Here is a 16,180-nt window from a genome sequence, read left to right as displayed (position 1 = left end):
GAAAACAGTGATTTTGTTATCAAGAAAAATGTGCAGAGTAAGTCCATTAATAATTCATCTATATACGTTAAGTTCTTTGTGAAAGGGGAAGGAATTGTGATCTTTGGGACCAATCTGTGACCTCAGGAGCAGTTAATGGAGCAGGCTGCTCCAGAACAGAGCATCCAGAAAGCTGGTGGTGCTCAGGCTGGCAAGAAATTGCTAGCAAGGGACCTTGGGGTTAGTGCAGTCAGGCTTTCTGAAGGTCACATATTCCCTTGTGGTCAGATAATGGGAACATAAGAGCATGGAAGCCCTGACTGTGTTGGCAAAATCAGAGTGTGGAATCGCAGGTTTGGGGATATCTAGTCTCCTAAAGGTCCATCAGCTTGTCAGTAAACATGCTCTGACAATGAAGCAGGAACCCAGAAATCCCATTCCCTGGCTGTTTCCAGTGCACTGAGGGGCCAGGCTACTGGGACTTCTGTTCTGTAGGCTTCATGCCACCGAGCTGCCAAGAAACTGGACATCTTGGGACTTCTGAAGCCTGACATCCCTGGTTGTTGTTGTTCTGCTAAGTAAGCTGAAGCATCTGAAGTCTAGGTACTTGCTGCCTTGTTGGGTTGCCCAAGAGCCCAGCAGGTACGCAGGGAGGGAACTAGACACGTGGAACCTTTGTGCTGAAATGCTGCCTGGTTTCATCAAAATCAAATAATCTCTCTCAGGTATTTCAGTCTTGATGAGTTGTCAGTCTGACTGAGAACCACCCTGCCTGGGAATTTTAAACTGGCTCTTTGTGGCAGAACCTGTTTCCAAGACACTAGCTCATAACCTAAGCATGAATATACATATTTTAGGATCAAGTACAGGAAACAAGTTTCACATTTATAATTGGATGCAAATTTCCTTCCCTACGTAGACATCCTGGAGTGTTCTGGTAGGGAGCTGTTCAGGCCATAACTGATCTGTGGTATAGATTTGAAGAAGTATCAGTATTTTTATATATTTATACTCTGACATATATTTCGATATGTCTGGATAGGGCTGATAAGAAGGTACATTGAAGGACAGGAAGATCTGTAGTAGATATATGTCAATAAGTATTATATTGTGCGTTTATTTTCCTGGTATACTGTGTCCGATTTTATTTACGCTATGAGCATGTAAGAATATGTGCTCAATTTCAAATTCTTTAAATATTTTTGTTTAGCAAATAGTAATGGGGCTAGAGTGAAGAAGAGCAGAAGCCTGAAACTACTATGTATTTTATTTCCATTTTTGGAGACAGAAATTTGGAGTAAACAGCCTCAGCACGTTACTTTTTTAGTTGTTTTTAACTTGCTTCATTAAGAAAAACCCCTTCCTTTCTTGTTTCATGCTGCATCTTCAGTGATCATTAGTCTTTGTTAACCAATACAGATTTCTTTATTGTGCATAAAACAGTTATAATGTGCATATGTTGGAATTCTGGAGGAAAAAAAATGTCTGTCATCTTGTAAAAGGTGATGACTATCTACCTGATCAAAGTCAATGTAAAGGTTTTATATCAATGATAAAACAGAGCGCAGAAGAACGCTAGATGGTCTGAACAGCAGCCACCTGCCTTCAGTCTGCTGGGAGTTAGATTTGAGAGGCCTTGTATATTCAGTTTCCAGGTTTTCTCTGATGTAAATTGGTCTTGTCTCTAAAATCTAAAGTCAAAGCTTGAGTGTATGAACTCACTATATAGCTAATGGCAAAAAATCCTAACCTAAAGGTAAAGGGTTTAAAAATATTTGTTATTGAACTTTTCAGCCTGAAAGGCAAGCTGCAGAAAAGCTGCGGAAAATAAGAGTTTTAAATTATTTAAACTGTTATGAGTAAGTATAACCTCTGATATTTAGCGTGACATGAAATCCAGCAGCCTTTATGATGTTGAACACCGACTGGAAGACACAGTTGTGCATTCCCAATGAAGGCCGAGGAACAGCTGAATTAACAGCCGTGTGGGCAGACACTGGGATCACTAATCAAATTTCTTGTGTTTTTTCTGGGCTGCTGGATGGAGGGGGAGGAATAAATAAGATACCTTCTGCTTCCTAATTGACTGGTTACTGATACCCACGGCCCACTGAGGTCATGTGGAGTTATCCGGAGCACAAACCCAGTAGGACAGAACAGACAATGGACGGTTCTGTTCTGTCATTCGTCTCGTGCATTGATTTTTGTGAGGACATTGAGGGAAATGAGGAGGCGTCCAGTCCCCATCCTGTCCTCTGCTGGCAACGCTCTAAAGACGACACTCATTCCTGTCTAATTGTCATTCCTCTGCCTTCCTGTGTCCTGCTGGTGGTCTGGCTGGTGTTGGTTATTTGACTATATTTCTGCTTGAAATAAAACCTAAAAGAGGATAAATTTAGAGGAAACTTGAAATTTTCTGAAGAGAATTGTTGCCTAAAGACCATTTTATTGTGTTAGATTTTGCACATGGTATTCACAATGAATATGGCTGGCATATAGTTGACTTAAAAATCCACTTCTGCACTTGATAGCATGGAACATTTGGAAATGTCTGTTTTCTGTGCCAGGCTGCTGTGCTGGATGTGTTAGCACCGTGGGTGATCTTATAAATTCATGTTGTTAAAAGGTACTTTGATATATAAAATAATTTGAGTGGAAAGTGTTCTACAGTTTGAAAATCATGTATCAGAATCCTGTTGGATATCATAGGATTATTTTCACTAGAAGATGCTATAATTTTATAGTTCTTTTCAATATTGCTATTACATCCTTAAACACACTTGTGATTTATAAAACATTTTTATGCATGTATAGTTTTCCTGTCAGCTCTTTTTATTGCTACCCATTGCTGTCCTTATATTAATTAACAAAATCTAACCAAGTCTCACTAATGTAATATTGGAATTGTCCTTTCCTTTCATAATTTATAATTGCAGAGCTATCTTTTTCTCATTTATATTTGCAAGAGAAGAAATGTTTACTGTGGTTAAATGATCGACTTCTACCTGAAAGTTTTGATTAATCTCCATTCTTAAAATCTTTTCTGCAGGTTATATCTCTGTTTAAAGAGCTAATTTAATGCAGTTTTCCTAACATATAGATAGATAGATAGATAGATAGATAGATAGATAGATAGATAGAAGAAAAAGCTGTTCAAACCTGAATTTGACATACCAGTTATTTTCTAAAAAGTAAACAACGTGGAAATTCTGCAGTAATTTGATAAATTAGGAAGCACATGATAACAAAGAGCACAAAATTCTGAAATTTGGGAGAAGCAGGAAAATGCAAATGGATACATTGGTTTTAACACTTTCCCAGCTCTCTATTTTTTGCCAAATACCATATGAATTGACATCACTATAACTTTTTAGAAATATCATAGTAAGAAAAGTTTGAACTACTAGATTTTAAGCATTTACTTTCAGACTTTTAAAATCCACATAATCTGCTTTACTGATTTAGTTTCTTGGACTTTGTTATACACTTCTACTTTTTCTCATAATGGTGTAGTAGTTTAAGCAGATTATTTTTTCATTCACTAGGTCATTGTTATGATAAAGATACACACTCAGGATTATTTCCTTGGTTTTGTTGTTACAGGGATATATGTTGAAGCTATTTTAGTCACCTTAATAATACGTTTCCAGATGTTACATTTCAAAGTCTAATTTTAATTTCAAATTTGCAGACTTAGTCTGTGTTCAGAAGTTTTTCATTCTGCTGTTTTTAAGTCCTGAAGTTATCCCTTAGAATATATCAGGGGCTCTACTGATGAGAATGTGTCTCTGAATCTGAGGTGGCTTCCAAGGAAGGTAAACACCACCACAGCAATGTTCTTGAGTGCTTGCAAGGTCTGGGGAAGCTTGTGCCAGCAGCTTTCCAATCACCTGCACTGCATGAAGGCTTCTGGAATTTCTGCATAGCTCACGTGCCCAAATCCAGGCGTCTCTGTTTCCTTGAGACTACCAAGGAGCTGGGAGGTGTCCGTACGGAGCTGGCAAGTGTGCTGCACAGGAATGGTCTGCGCGAGCAGCGCACGCTCTGCCGTGCCAGGTGAAGAGCAAGTGGAATATTTTTGGGCTCTAGACGCCTGTATGTCAGCTGGCTCCACTGACATATGGACTCCATCCACCGAATATCACGGGAACTCAGGCGCCGAGTTCCCACATACATGCAGTATGGTGAGCTCAGACTGACTGCCTCATCTGTATGTGCCCAAATCAGAGTTTGGCTGTTAGGTATGACGTATGGTTCTTTCTTTTCAACCTCAATCTTTCTTTATTTAGATTAAAATTCATTCCCTTAATGAATTCTCCTACAGCCTGATCAGATGTCACTGGGAGATTTCCAACTGGGCCACCAAAATGTGGTACAGAAAAAGGCGAAAACAATCTATATTAGTTCTTGGGCAGTTCCTATTATCTTGTCTCCAACACTGACAACTTGACTACGTGCATCCCAAGACTGATTAGGAGATGCTGTTGGTTTTGATATGTACAAATGAATAAAGTGTGGCTTCAGTATTTCTTTCTTTCTCTTTCAGTTATTGTAATGGATGTATGTTAGATCCAGACTGTGGTCTCTGCTACAAATTGAATAAATCAAGTGTTGTTGAGTCCTCATGCATTCCTGTTGATAAAGACTCTACAATGAAAGCAGCGTGGGGCAGGTATGTCACTTTTCAAGATTTTCTGATCTTGTGCTCTACTGATGGTTTATTTTATGCTAATGAGAGCACTTTTGCTTTTACATAATATGTTACTCTTATGATGTTAGGAAGAAAAAAATAACTTGACGTTGTCGAAAGTGGGTTATTACATTCTAACAACTGTTCTAAATGAAAGCCGCGATCCTGATGTGTGCAGCCAGTTCGGTGTGGTCTGCCACCTAGCAAGTGTGGCAAAAGTACACTAGCAATTAGGAAAATTACTTCTCCCTGAGGTCTTCATTCATTTGAGGGGCATGTTCCCTAGGTATACACTTAAAGCCCTCTGAATTAAATGTCTTTTTCAATGCTTTAATGAAACCACGTTTTAATATTGGCCTACTGACGAAACCAAGTTGCTCAGCTGCATAACCTAAAATGCTAAAATACTGAAAAGTTCCAACTGTCAAAAGTGTGGTTTGTGGCCACTGATTTCTCTGTTCTGTGCTTAAAAGTGGTGTTAATGCCACACATTGTGCTTGGAATGTAAAACTGTGTGCGTTCATGCAAAAGTCCCAAGGCAACTGTAAAATACATCACACTTAAGAGCACAAAGATTTCCTGTGAAGTCACAGCAATCTTCAGGTTTTATTAAGTATTGACTGTTCTTAAGGAATGGCTTTATGAGTTGGAACAATGTCCTGTAAGGGCTTTATCAATACTTTAGTGGTGATTAGGACTTGGATTAGAGTTTGGGATGGTTCAGTGCCACAAAGGAATTATATCATTACTGCTGATAAAATGTGTAATTACTGCTGGTAAAACCTCCTTGCCATAACTCATCTCTGCCACCCACGCACCATAAACATACTTGGGAAATATGGAAAGGGTTGTGTGGTGGTTTCAGCTTGTTTATTCTTATATTTTTTAACTTTCCGTGTATTTCTCAGGATTTATAACCAAGCGCCATAGTGGCAGTGAGCCATACTATACCAAGATTGGAAGTTATGAAAATATCTACTAATTGTAAAATAATTAATTGAAAATTACTCTGAAATTGTCCTTCTTTTGATTTCAGTACTATTAGAATATTATGCCTAGTGGTTCCTTCCAGATGCCAAGAGGGTAGCTTGTATGCTTTGTAATCCTAATTTAAAAGCAGTGTCATCATTTGGGCTTTATTACTATTTATTAATAAATAACTGAAAACTACCAAATCTCATCCCTCTTGCTTTTTCGGTGACTATGGCGCTTTATACAACATACTTTGCAAATTACCTATTGTCCTGCTATGCTCTCCAGTGCTTGGACTTTCATATTTCGAAATTAACAGATCTGTCTTTGTATTCCAAATCAACGTTCATTTCACATATGATGTAGTTTTAAGTAGCACATCTGTAGTTAGCAAAATCACGCTAACACGCAGGCAGCCATAAATGGAAATATAAACTTGTTACAAGTAGTTGATATGTAAAATCAGACTTACTTATTAGGCAGTCTTATTGTATAATGGAAACATAAACTTGTTATGAGTACTTGATAGATAAAATCAGACTTAGTTAGGCAATCTTATTGTATAACATGTAGTAAATGTGGACATCAGTAATCCTTTTATATTCACTTTCACATAACCATCCTTGCTGTACAGCCTGTTGGAGCAAATCAGAGAGAAAAGGAGAAATATTTCCTTTCCATATTGCAAAATACAATATTTCCGTATTGTACAATAATTCCATAGCATAAATACCCTGTTCAAAATCTTTCAAGAGAAAACTGCACAATGTTAATATTGGTAGTCATTAGAATGGAAGTTTTACCTTAAGAAAGAAAACCACTGAAATTCCACAAATCTTTTTCCAAAGATTGTACATTCATCCCTATTTCTAGTGTTCATTAATTTCCCATCTCATCTCCACCTGGTCTATGTAATCAGGCAGTTTTCTAAAAGCCGATCCTCCAAGCTGTCAAATGTCAGGTGGCCCCTTCTGTGCCTCCCATGCCCTTGGGACACACAAGCGTTTCACCACCTCCTCCTCCTCACGAATCGGTGTGTTTCTGCACCCCAGTCCAGAGGGTATCTCCATGGATTTTGACTTCCAAGGGTTCACATTCACGTACACCACCCCACCTCCCACCCTCCCTTCCTTCCTCAAATCCCGAGTCTGCTTTACAGCAAAGCCAGTCCCACAAAGCGGTAGGATTTTCTCTCCAAATGGGCAGATTGCTGCAGCGGAAACAGCGTAATTACATCCCTGGTTGTCTCAGAGCAGCAGAATCATCCGTATCTTCTGGCAGCACAGGGAGAGCAAGTGCCCAAGACAAACTAACAGCACTGGCGAAGGAATCACGCTTGCGCTGATGCTTGAAATTGTATCTTTGCTTCATAAAGTTATTTCACCATGTGCTGGGTGTACAGTGGCAGTTATTTTAAAAATATGTGGCATTTTTATGATCAGAAGCTGGTTTAACAATTTGAAAGATGATTTTGTGATCTATGGACATCAAATAACCATAATTATCACATGCAACCTCTTTGTAGCTCCTGTATATTCTGATTGCTTCGTGCCATCCTGTATTGGCTTAATGGATTTAAATGGTTTAAAACCTCCTGAGTTACACTGGCCTTGTATGGCCGTTTTATTTTTCCATTCATTTTGCTCAGGAGAGTAGGAAGACCCGAGTGATTTGTTTGGGACTCACTGGACCTCAGTTTGCTTGACTGTAGCAAAAGCAGCAGCTCTGACTTCCTTGCCTGACGCAGGAGGTTCAGAGAAGCAGCTTCTGCTGGGCTCGGAGCGCGGGTGCCGTGCAGAGCGTTTCACTGCTGCTGCAGTCACGTCGTCTTCATGATCTTCCTGCTGGGAAGCTGGGAGCTGCAGCCAGGAGAGGTGCCCACGGTCACAGCACATGATGTGCATGGAGCCCTGTGGCTCCGCACCCATCCTGACCCCAGCTGTCCTGACCCCCGACACTCGCTCGGGGGCTTCTCTGTTCCTGATGTGCAACCTGCCAGCGAGGTGAGAGGTGCTTAGGGGCACCAACAGAGAAGGCCTTGTCATATATTGTTTTAAAGCTCTCCGCAGCCACAGAAGCTGACATAGAAAAGCCTCCTGTTTATATATTTATAGCTTTGCACTGTTCTTCGCAGTGGATCCCAAGGTACTTCGGTAACACTGATGTAACAGGCAGTCCTTTAGCTGTTATCATAAAATACTGTAATGTTTTTTTATTTACAAGAAGTTTCCCCAGTGCCAGACTGGTGTACTAGATACCACCTCTGTGTTTATTGTTAATTGTATTTATTTGGTTACAGTACATTCTACATTGAGAAGTTCCAGGGAAGAGAGCGGAGATTTCAGTCTCCTGTGGCTGCCAGCAAGGCTGTTTATGTTGCTGTGGTTGTCATAGAAACCTAGGGAGACAATTAGAGCATCTAAATGTTTTTCAAGAAGAATATAGCATTTTGGTTCTTTTGAATGTAGGGAACTCTGTGGCCAGCAGTGGCTCTAGGGGATATAGACCCCATAAGAATAAATCTGACAAAGTCCAAGCAGCATGGGTAATGTGCAATGGGTACTGTTGTGAGATTATAAATGTAAGACAAAGAATAGAGTTTGATTTATTTTTTTATTTGTTCAGTTACATAAGCCTGACTCTGATACTGGAATAACACAGGGTGGAGAGTCCTGCCCAGGGCACCAGCACAGTCAGGTGCTTTGCTGCTCTTGGTATTATCAAACCAGTGAAAAAAAAACAAAACAGCTGTTGACATGCAAACCTTGCTGCCTCCAGCTCTGCCCAGGGACGTATAAAGGATGGTTTCAAGACAGTGAGCAAGAATATTCTTAAATTATTCACTTTGTAATAAAGGAAGAAGAGCTGAGTCTTCTCTCTCAGTGTGGTCTGGGGGTTCTGTGTTGAGACTCTGTTCTCCAAGATTTAGGGAAGTTTCGCATTCAGCAATACTACAGAAAGGCTTGCAGTTCTCTTCATGTGCATTGAATTATAAAATCCCCATAAAGCTGATAAAAAGCTTTATCTTGCTTTTACAGATGGGGCTGCAATGGGAAAGTTCCAATATGAAGCTCAGGTGGCACGAAAGAGGTCATGGGCAGAGTCCGTCCCTCAGCCAGGACTGAATGTGGAGGTGATTGCTTTCAGAGCAAAAACCAAAATCTAGTTTTCTCCCCACAATTGCAATTACTCCCACCGTACTCTCGGAAGCCTTGAAACTTCTGTCTGTGTAATTGCAATAACCCACAAGGCCAGCAAAGAATGCTCTAGATGTAACTTTAAATTGCATTAATATTCTTACAGTTGAAAAAACAACCGCACAAGGAAAGGAGCTACTAATAGTGCTGTGACATGGCATTAACCTTGACATGAGTATGTTGTCAAGACCACAGCAGGCCCACAACTGTGAGCTAAAAGCCTCTCAGGAGTGACTCTGAGCAATCTCCCTCTGGAGAGAAAGATGTTGACTTTATACAGTAAACAATTATGAAGAAATAATAACATTATCTGCAGATCAGAGAGAAGCCTAGAAGCCATCTTGTCCACAAAATTAGCTGGCAGGTCTCCACAGTCCCTGAAGGAGGACGATTGGGAACAAAAATCTATAAAGGGAGAGGAGCTGAGTGATTTGCTTTCTTCAGCCATTTTTATTAACTTCATTAGAGGAACATCTCCCTGCCACGGGAGTTCAATGCTTCATGGAGAGTCCTGCTTTGGTCAGTATAAAGAAGCTTTCTCCTCTCTAAGGGCATTCTGTGCAAAGACGAGTGCAGCAGAGCTCTGCGTTTGGAAGATCTTCATTTCCCCCTGGCCAGTGCTCTCTTGTTCTCCTTCCTTCCCTGTAAAATTAAGGGCATGTTTACAGATGCTCGGTTATGCTGTTGTGTGTCGCTGGGTGCCTGTTGCTCATATCTGTCAGTTTGCTGAGGATTTTAACTGTGTCTCGGAAACCCGTTCTGGGGAAAAGTGGGTTTGAATTACCTGGGCAGTGTGAGGAATCAGGTCAGGCAGGCAGACCCTGGTTCCCAGCTGCAGGAGAATTCCCACCACAGGAATGCGCCTAACGACCTTGGCATTTGAGCCTGGACGCTAACTAGATTCCAGTGGTCAAAAAAACCAACCATGGGAGTTCATTAGCTGGATTCTCAGACAACAGCCTGGTTTACGTCCAATGGGAGACATGCCAGTGTCTGGCACAGCCCCGGGAGTGTTCTGGGGAGCTTTACATTCACACAGTGCTGCCCATTGTCTAATGCATAGCAGATGAGACTGTTAAGATCATTAGAATACTTTTCCTTTGTAGCAACATTAGATTTTTCTAGAGATGTCAGGTTCCTTTTCCTGCTTGTAAATACAGACAGACGTAAATAAGTTCATTACACTTGTTTTGCTAGTCAGTCTTATAAAGATGCTTTTGCAATATGACAAGTACATTTGTAAAAGTTGCCGTGACTGCTTTACTAATGCCAAAAAATGTATGTGCGTATTCATACGTTTAAAGACTGAGAATCTATTTTCAGTTCATCATGGGGAACGGGTGTACAGACCTTTCCTGTTACCACAGAAAGGCTCACAGCACAGCAGCCTTCCAGGAATGAAGTACTCCTCTGTCCGCAGGTAGACGTTGCTTGTTTTGTCATGCAGGAACTATTGGTAGAAGATTTTATTGCTGAAGTGTTGATTTGGAATCTTTCTACAAGAGCCGGCATTGAAAAGTGCTGCTCAATTCAGCAGCAGTTAGAGGAGAAAATAGTACTTCTCTTACTAAGTCTTCAGATCAGTAGATGAAGTTTATACATAGGATAATGGTATTCACATTTGCAAATTAGAAAGGTAGTGAAGGGAGTAAATAATTTAGGAAAGTAGCAGGATCTAGAATATTTACATCTGCATGCATATTGGCAGCACTCAAGAGTTTCGGTTACGAGCAATAGTCTTAGAGAAATACCTTTCTGGACAATATGCTAAATATTTACTAAATTGAAATATTCATCACTTCAGTAGGAGCCAGAGCATAGAATTACCCTCTTCCCTCTGGGATCATTTAGGAAGGAAAACTAAAATATATGCAGTGTCAAATAGAATTGAGTTCTGATTATCTTCACCGTTGCCAGTAAGTCTGGAAGCCTGAAGCAGCTGGGTGGCAGAACACAATGCTGGTTGTCCTGTTCGATTAGGAGTATGGACCTCAGCATAATAATATCTAATACATGTTAGTGAGGTGGGCAAAAACAGAAATTAAAAAAAGGTTTTAAGCTTATTACAGTCTTTGTCAGCCTAAAATCTGAGCCACAAGGTCTTTTCTGGGAGGAGGACATTAGTGTAATCACACTAATGGTTGCACATACTGGAAAGCTGGGGAGGTAGAGGAGAACTTAAGAAATCTGATATGCATATTTTAATGCCGTCTCTGCTAACTGGTGAGAGCTAATAGGAAGAACAGAAGGATGAAGTGATGCAGAAAATCGTGTCCTCAATTGTAGGTGAAGCCTCTGTTATTGGTGATGCAGGAGTAGGTAGCAAAGTAAGTGCAATTTTAATGTTCTGATCCTATCAGCCACTCTTCCTGCTCAGGTCTTTGAGACATTATGTTTTTAAGTTATTTTAAAAGGGAATTGTTTCCTGGTGGGCCTGATAACCATAAGATCTCTTTAAGCATTTAAATATATGGCAAAATCTATATATGTACTTAAACAATTTAAACTGCGGGTGGAATTTTTTGTAACTTTAACAAATGATACAGTCTCTTCCTTTTTTTAATGTTCAAGGGGGATAAAAACATTTTTTGGTATTTTATTTTTTACTGAATCTAATGCTTGAACAATTAATGTCCTTTGTGTATTGTATCTGCATTTCAGGTCTAAAATAATGAGCAGAGCAACATGATAATCTAAACTAAAATTATTTACATACCTTTAAGGTTATTGCTTAAGAATAAATGTTAACAGGCCTAACTCATTATGTCTATTCAACCAATGGCAAATTCTGGATGCTTGAAAAGAAGGACAAAATATACTCCTTGTCAGTCCTGTTATGAAGTGAATGTAAAAGTCTAGTTTATATGCTGAAGACAAAATTTATTTCTTGGAGACAACCAGCACAAAATAGGATTTTAAAGCAGGCCTGGTTAGTTTGAAACATTGTTTGTCTGTTCTCTACCTGTTCATTTGTATTGCACTTCTCTGCTGAACACTGCTTCCAGATCTTACTCTAAGTGGCCATTTAAGAGGCATTCTGGTAGAGGATGATGAAGAGACGCATGCTGACAGTTATTTGGGTTACTTGTTGTAACAACTGCTTCAGATGCTATAGCACTGATGTAACTAGAATAGAAGAACAAAAGTGGCCCTTGAGCTAAAACTTTCCCAACTGCTGGTTTGTGTCAGGAAAAAATTGTGTTATTTAAATGGAAAACTGTTTGAGTCAATGCTCTTCACCACTTAAAAGTGGTCCAAGGAAGAAGATGCGGTGGTGTTTAAATTTGGAATTGACATTCTGTTGAAGGAAAAACCTTTCTGATCATTTCAGGCATTCTCTTGTCAGCTGAAATGGGACTAGAATAAATTGATCTTGTTTCCTACTGAAAAGGCATGTTTGCTTTTAGATGACAAGGGAGATAGGCAGGAATGCAAAGGAAAAATTTGCCAACGTACATGAGAGAACTGGCAGTCTCTTGTCAGTGTGCTTAGGCTACGTGGATAATTCCTGCAGCTTTTCTCTCTCTCTCACAAAATGTACCTTGGAGAAAAGAGTCTGTTACTGCTTCTCCAGCTGCTCATCTCTTTGGGGATGGACTGAAAGGCTCCCGTGCCTCCCCAGGGCAGCTCTCCCGGGGCATCCAGGCCGTGCTCGCCTCCCCGGCCCAGGGGACTGGGGTCAGGGGACCGGGATGATGCTGCGCAGGGGGCTGGGACAGGGCTGGGGCTTTCCCCTTCTGCCTCCAAGCCAAAGCAAGAGGAACTGACTCATCTATGGGAGCGTGTGGATTTGATTATTTTTATTATTTTTTTCCTGAGAGAGGAATACTTCCAATAGTTGTTTTTCATGTGTATTCAGTTATTGGCTCTGAGGTTCAGATTTGAATAAAAATCCTCAGTGAAAATTGCCTCAGCAGATTCCTTTAGGTTTTTGCACACTGAAATGAATTTGCTAAATCTAAACTGTCTCTGTTTTGAGGGAAGAAAATGTTTTCGAAAGATGCTTTTGGTTGGGGATTTTTATTGATAAAGAACATTCAGCAGGGTTGAACCCAGCCCTCTCTACAGCAGCTTGTACCTTTAACAGCATCTCTAATCCAAACCTTACACACCTTTATTCCATAATAAACAGCTCTTCAATAATCACATCATCTGATATAATAAAATTGTGATCTCTTCCCTTCTTAAAAGGATGAAGTTTTCAGAGTATTTTTTTCCTTTTTGAGGGGAAATAAATTAACACGTTTCTGCATTAGCCCTGTTGAATAATTCAATATGTTTGATGAGTTTAATTCATATAAATTATTGTGTGTGCTGTCTGCACGTGTAGTTCATTTCCTTGAGAACGGAGGCAGTAAGATCAATCCCTCACTGGTACAAGATGAGCTGGAATTATTGATTCATTTGATTTAGAGTCGTGACCTTATTTTAACTCCGCTCGTGGGTTAGTACAGGCTAGGAAATGGGCAGTCTGGTAGATGGCAGGTCGTACTTCTGAACAGCAGCACTGTGGGCATTTCTTCTGGCCTGTAAGATCCAAAGACCTTTTTTCCTGTAGCTTTGCACAGCTGCCACATTAGCTTTGCATAGATGATAATGAGAGACAAGTTTGAGGCTCCGCATGATTATTTATTTCTTCAAACCTGTGATTCAGATGATGTTTGTTCCCATTTGGCATATTTTTCTTGGCAAAATAAGTATTGTTAAAAAGCACTTATTTATGTAAAGTTGCTTTGTAGCAGTCAGAGGCCATGGAAAGTAGATGATTATTTTGATTTCTGCTGAGTTCTTCTACTGCCTGTTCCCAAACTTTGAGTCTCATGTAACAACAAAGACTTTGGTACCCAGTGTTTATAAATGTCATAAACTAGAGCTAGTATAACCACTTATAATTTCTATATTTTAGAAAATTCCTTGGATTTGGCCTAGGTATTGCACCTGCATGCACAAATCAAAGCAGAGCAACACTCCATGTTAAGTGCTCACTCTCACGAATCAGGCATGAAATAATTATCTTGTTATAAGTGATCTTAGAGTATTATTTAAATCTCCTTGGGGCTCCATTTTCGGTTACGACATTAAGAATTTCCAGTGGATTTTAGGGCTGGCAGTGGAGGAATCCTCCTTTGTGTGGCTCTGTTGGTTGCTGGGGTGCAGAGCCTCCCCAGGACAGCTCTGTGGGCAGGGATGCGCCTTCTTTCCCCTTCCCAAGCACCACTTTCTCTGAGCTTTTTAGGGCAGAGCTATTGCCACCTACTGGAATTAGGGAAAAGCTCCTATTTAAAAAAAAATACTCTTCCATCATCTATTTATAACTGTGAATGCAAGATCCTAAATGTGTAGTCTGGATAGATTTCAGTTGTAATGGCAGAAAGACAGTTGCTGGCAATAGTTAAAAATGTAGTATTTGTGTCTAAATTGCTGTTACAGAAACTGAATGTCACAGTTTACTACTTCGAATGGAAGGTTAAGTTGGCCAAAACGTTATTGATAGAACTATTAAAATATAAACCTTATATGTATGTCAATAACTAGAAATCAAATGGAGCAGGGAAGCACTAAAAAAGGTACACTAATACATGTAATATTGATCTATAATTTAAACGCCTTGTCCTTACAGGTTTTTTTGTATCAAGTTCAACAAAAAAGCAAATTCAGAAAATTATTTTTGCACCCCTACACTTTCCTTTTGATTTCAGTGGAAGTTTCAGAAGTATAAATATTTTTTTCTCTCTTCCCTTCCTACTGAAATACGTTTATCGTATACACTGGCATTTGATTCTCCATCTTAGAATTATCACTTACAGCTGTTGGTGTCCCTGAATTTTACAGTTTCTGACCCTAAAGTAGTCTTCTGGGTATACATAATAAACCCATTTTTGTCATGGCTTCTTAACAGCACCTAATTTTTACAGCTGTGATTTCAGCCCCTTAGCTGGGTGTTAAACAAGTCATTATCTGCCGGCTGTTTGTAGAGTGTAGGCTTAAACTTGGATATAAGTGCACATAGAATGGACCTCTGTGCACTTAGCTTGTGCAGTAATATATTTAGATATTTGAGGATTTTATTTAAAGTGCTTTTTTAAGATGTTAGTTTTCTTTAATTATATCTATAAATATTTTTAGCAATCCTTTCCCACACAAAATGCAAAACAAAACCAAGACAATTTTTATTTTATGATATTTCTGTTGCTTTTTTATAATTTCATTTTTTATTGAAAATTTGGGGAATTTTGAAGCTTTTCATAGAAAAATGAAAGAGATGCACCATTTTCCTTCATGGTTTTTGCTTCCTGAACAGCTACATTTGTACTGTTAACCATTTGATACCTGAAAGTGTCCACTGTTTAAAAGAAACACAAAATACCATATTTTGAAACTTTGAATCATTGTCTAATGATTGAAGTAGTTAAAATTATCATGGGTAGAAATTCATTAGGAATATTAAGGTAAGATACTTATTCTCAAAACTAATTAAGATTTTGCATTTTGATTAGGTTTTAATTTTAATTCAGCCCATTAAGATTCTGGAGGCATCACTGCTAGCTGTGGAAGTGAACAGATAATTGTTTTTCTTAGTCGTTATATGACCACTCACAAGTTCACACATTATTAGTATATTATAATACGTGAATTACCTATGATTTGCTCCTGATTTTGAAATCCTACAATTGCTGCTGGTTACAATCCTACAATTGTTGCTAGTTAATTTTAATTTGTACTGGGGTAAACACTGTGTCAAGTTGGGATCAGAATTAGGACTCTGTAGAGCACAGATACATCGGATGTTTCCTGATGTTTTTATTACCTTCTGAGACTTTGGAAGAGTAGGAAAAAGCCTGGGAAAAAAATAAGTCAATCTGTGTCTTGTGCGATTGAGTTAATTGTATGTCCTGTAACAAAAACCAGATATTTGCTTATTTCTGCTCCCAGTTTTCAAGTGTGCCATAGCTGGGACTGGTGTACATGTGTACCTAACAGGTGCTGTCTGTCAGCTGCCGTGAAATCTCCGAGGGTTGGGCTTTGACACCAGGTATAAATGTTATTCTGCCTTTTCCTGGTGTGAGTCCATTTCTCAAGGGGAGGAGACTGCAAAAGACAATGAGAGAAGCTTGTAGGATGGCGTTGTGGTCGTAGCAGAGATTTGTTTCTCTCCATTCATGGTAGAAATGATGGAAAGTGAAGCTTGAAACGCTGGTGGTGTGACAGCACAGTGGGAAGTTGTAGCCTGGAGGTGGCCAGCAGGACTTGGAAGGCAGCAGGGTGGGATAAAACAAGTCTAACAGAGCAGCAGGCTGAACCTGGAGAGGACAGGAAGAGGGTACAGTAATATGAGAGAGAA

The 16,180-nt window shown here is 39.5% G+C and overlaps 1 protein-coding gene across 5 annotated transcripts in view; it reads left to right on the top strand.

Moving 5' to 3' along the window:
* The window catches only part of SLC2A13 (solute carrier family 2 member 13), a 211,849-nt gene that overhangs the window by 184,714 nt on the left and 10,955 nt on the right, over positions 1–16,180 (top strand). For all 5 annotated transcript variants that reach the window (XM_065049021.1, XM_021301322.2, XM_021301278.2 and 2 more), the window contains one exon: positions 4,526–4,651. In XM_065049021.1, coding sequence (XP_064905093.1) covers positions 4,526–4,651 — 126 coding nt within the window. The remainder of the gene's footprint in view (positions 1–4,525; positions 4,652–16,180) is intronic.

This window comes from Columba livia, chromosome 1 (genome assembly GCF_036013475.1).
Source record: "Columba livia isolate bColLiv1 breed racing homer chromosome 1, bColLiv1.pat.W.v2, whole genome shotgun sequence".
In the NCBI taxonomy this organism is placed as follows: Eukaryota; Metazoa; Chordata; class Aves; order Columbiformes; family Columbidae; genus Columba; species Columba livia.
This window is presented reverse-complemented; position numbering and strand designations above follow the sequence as displayed.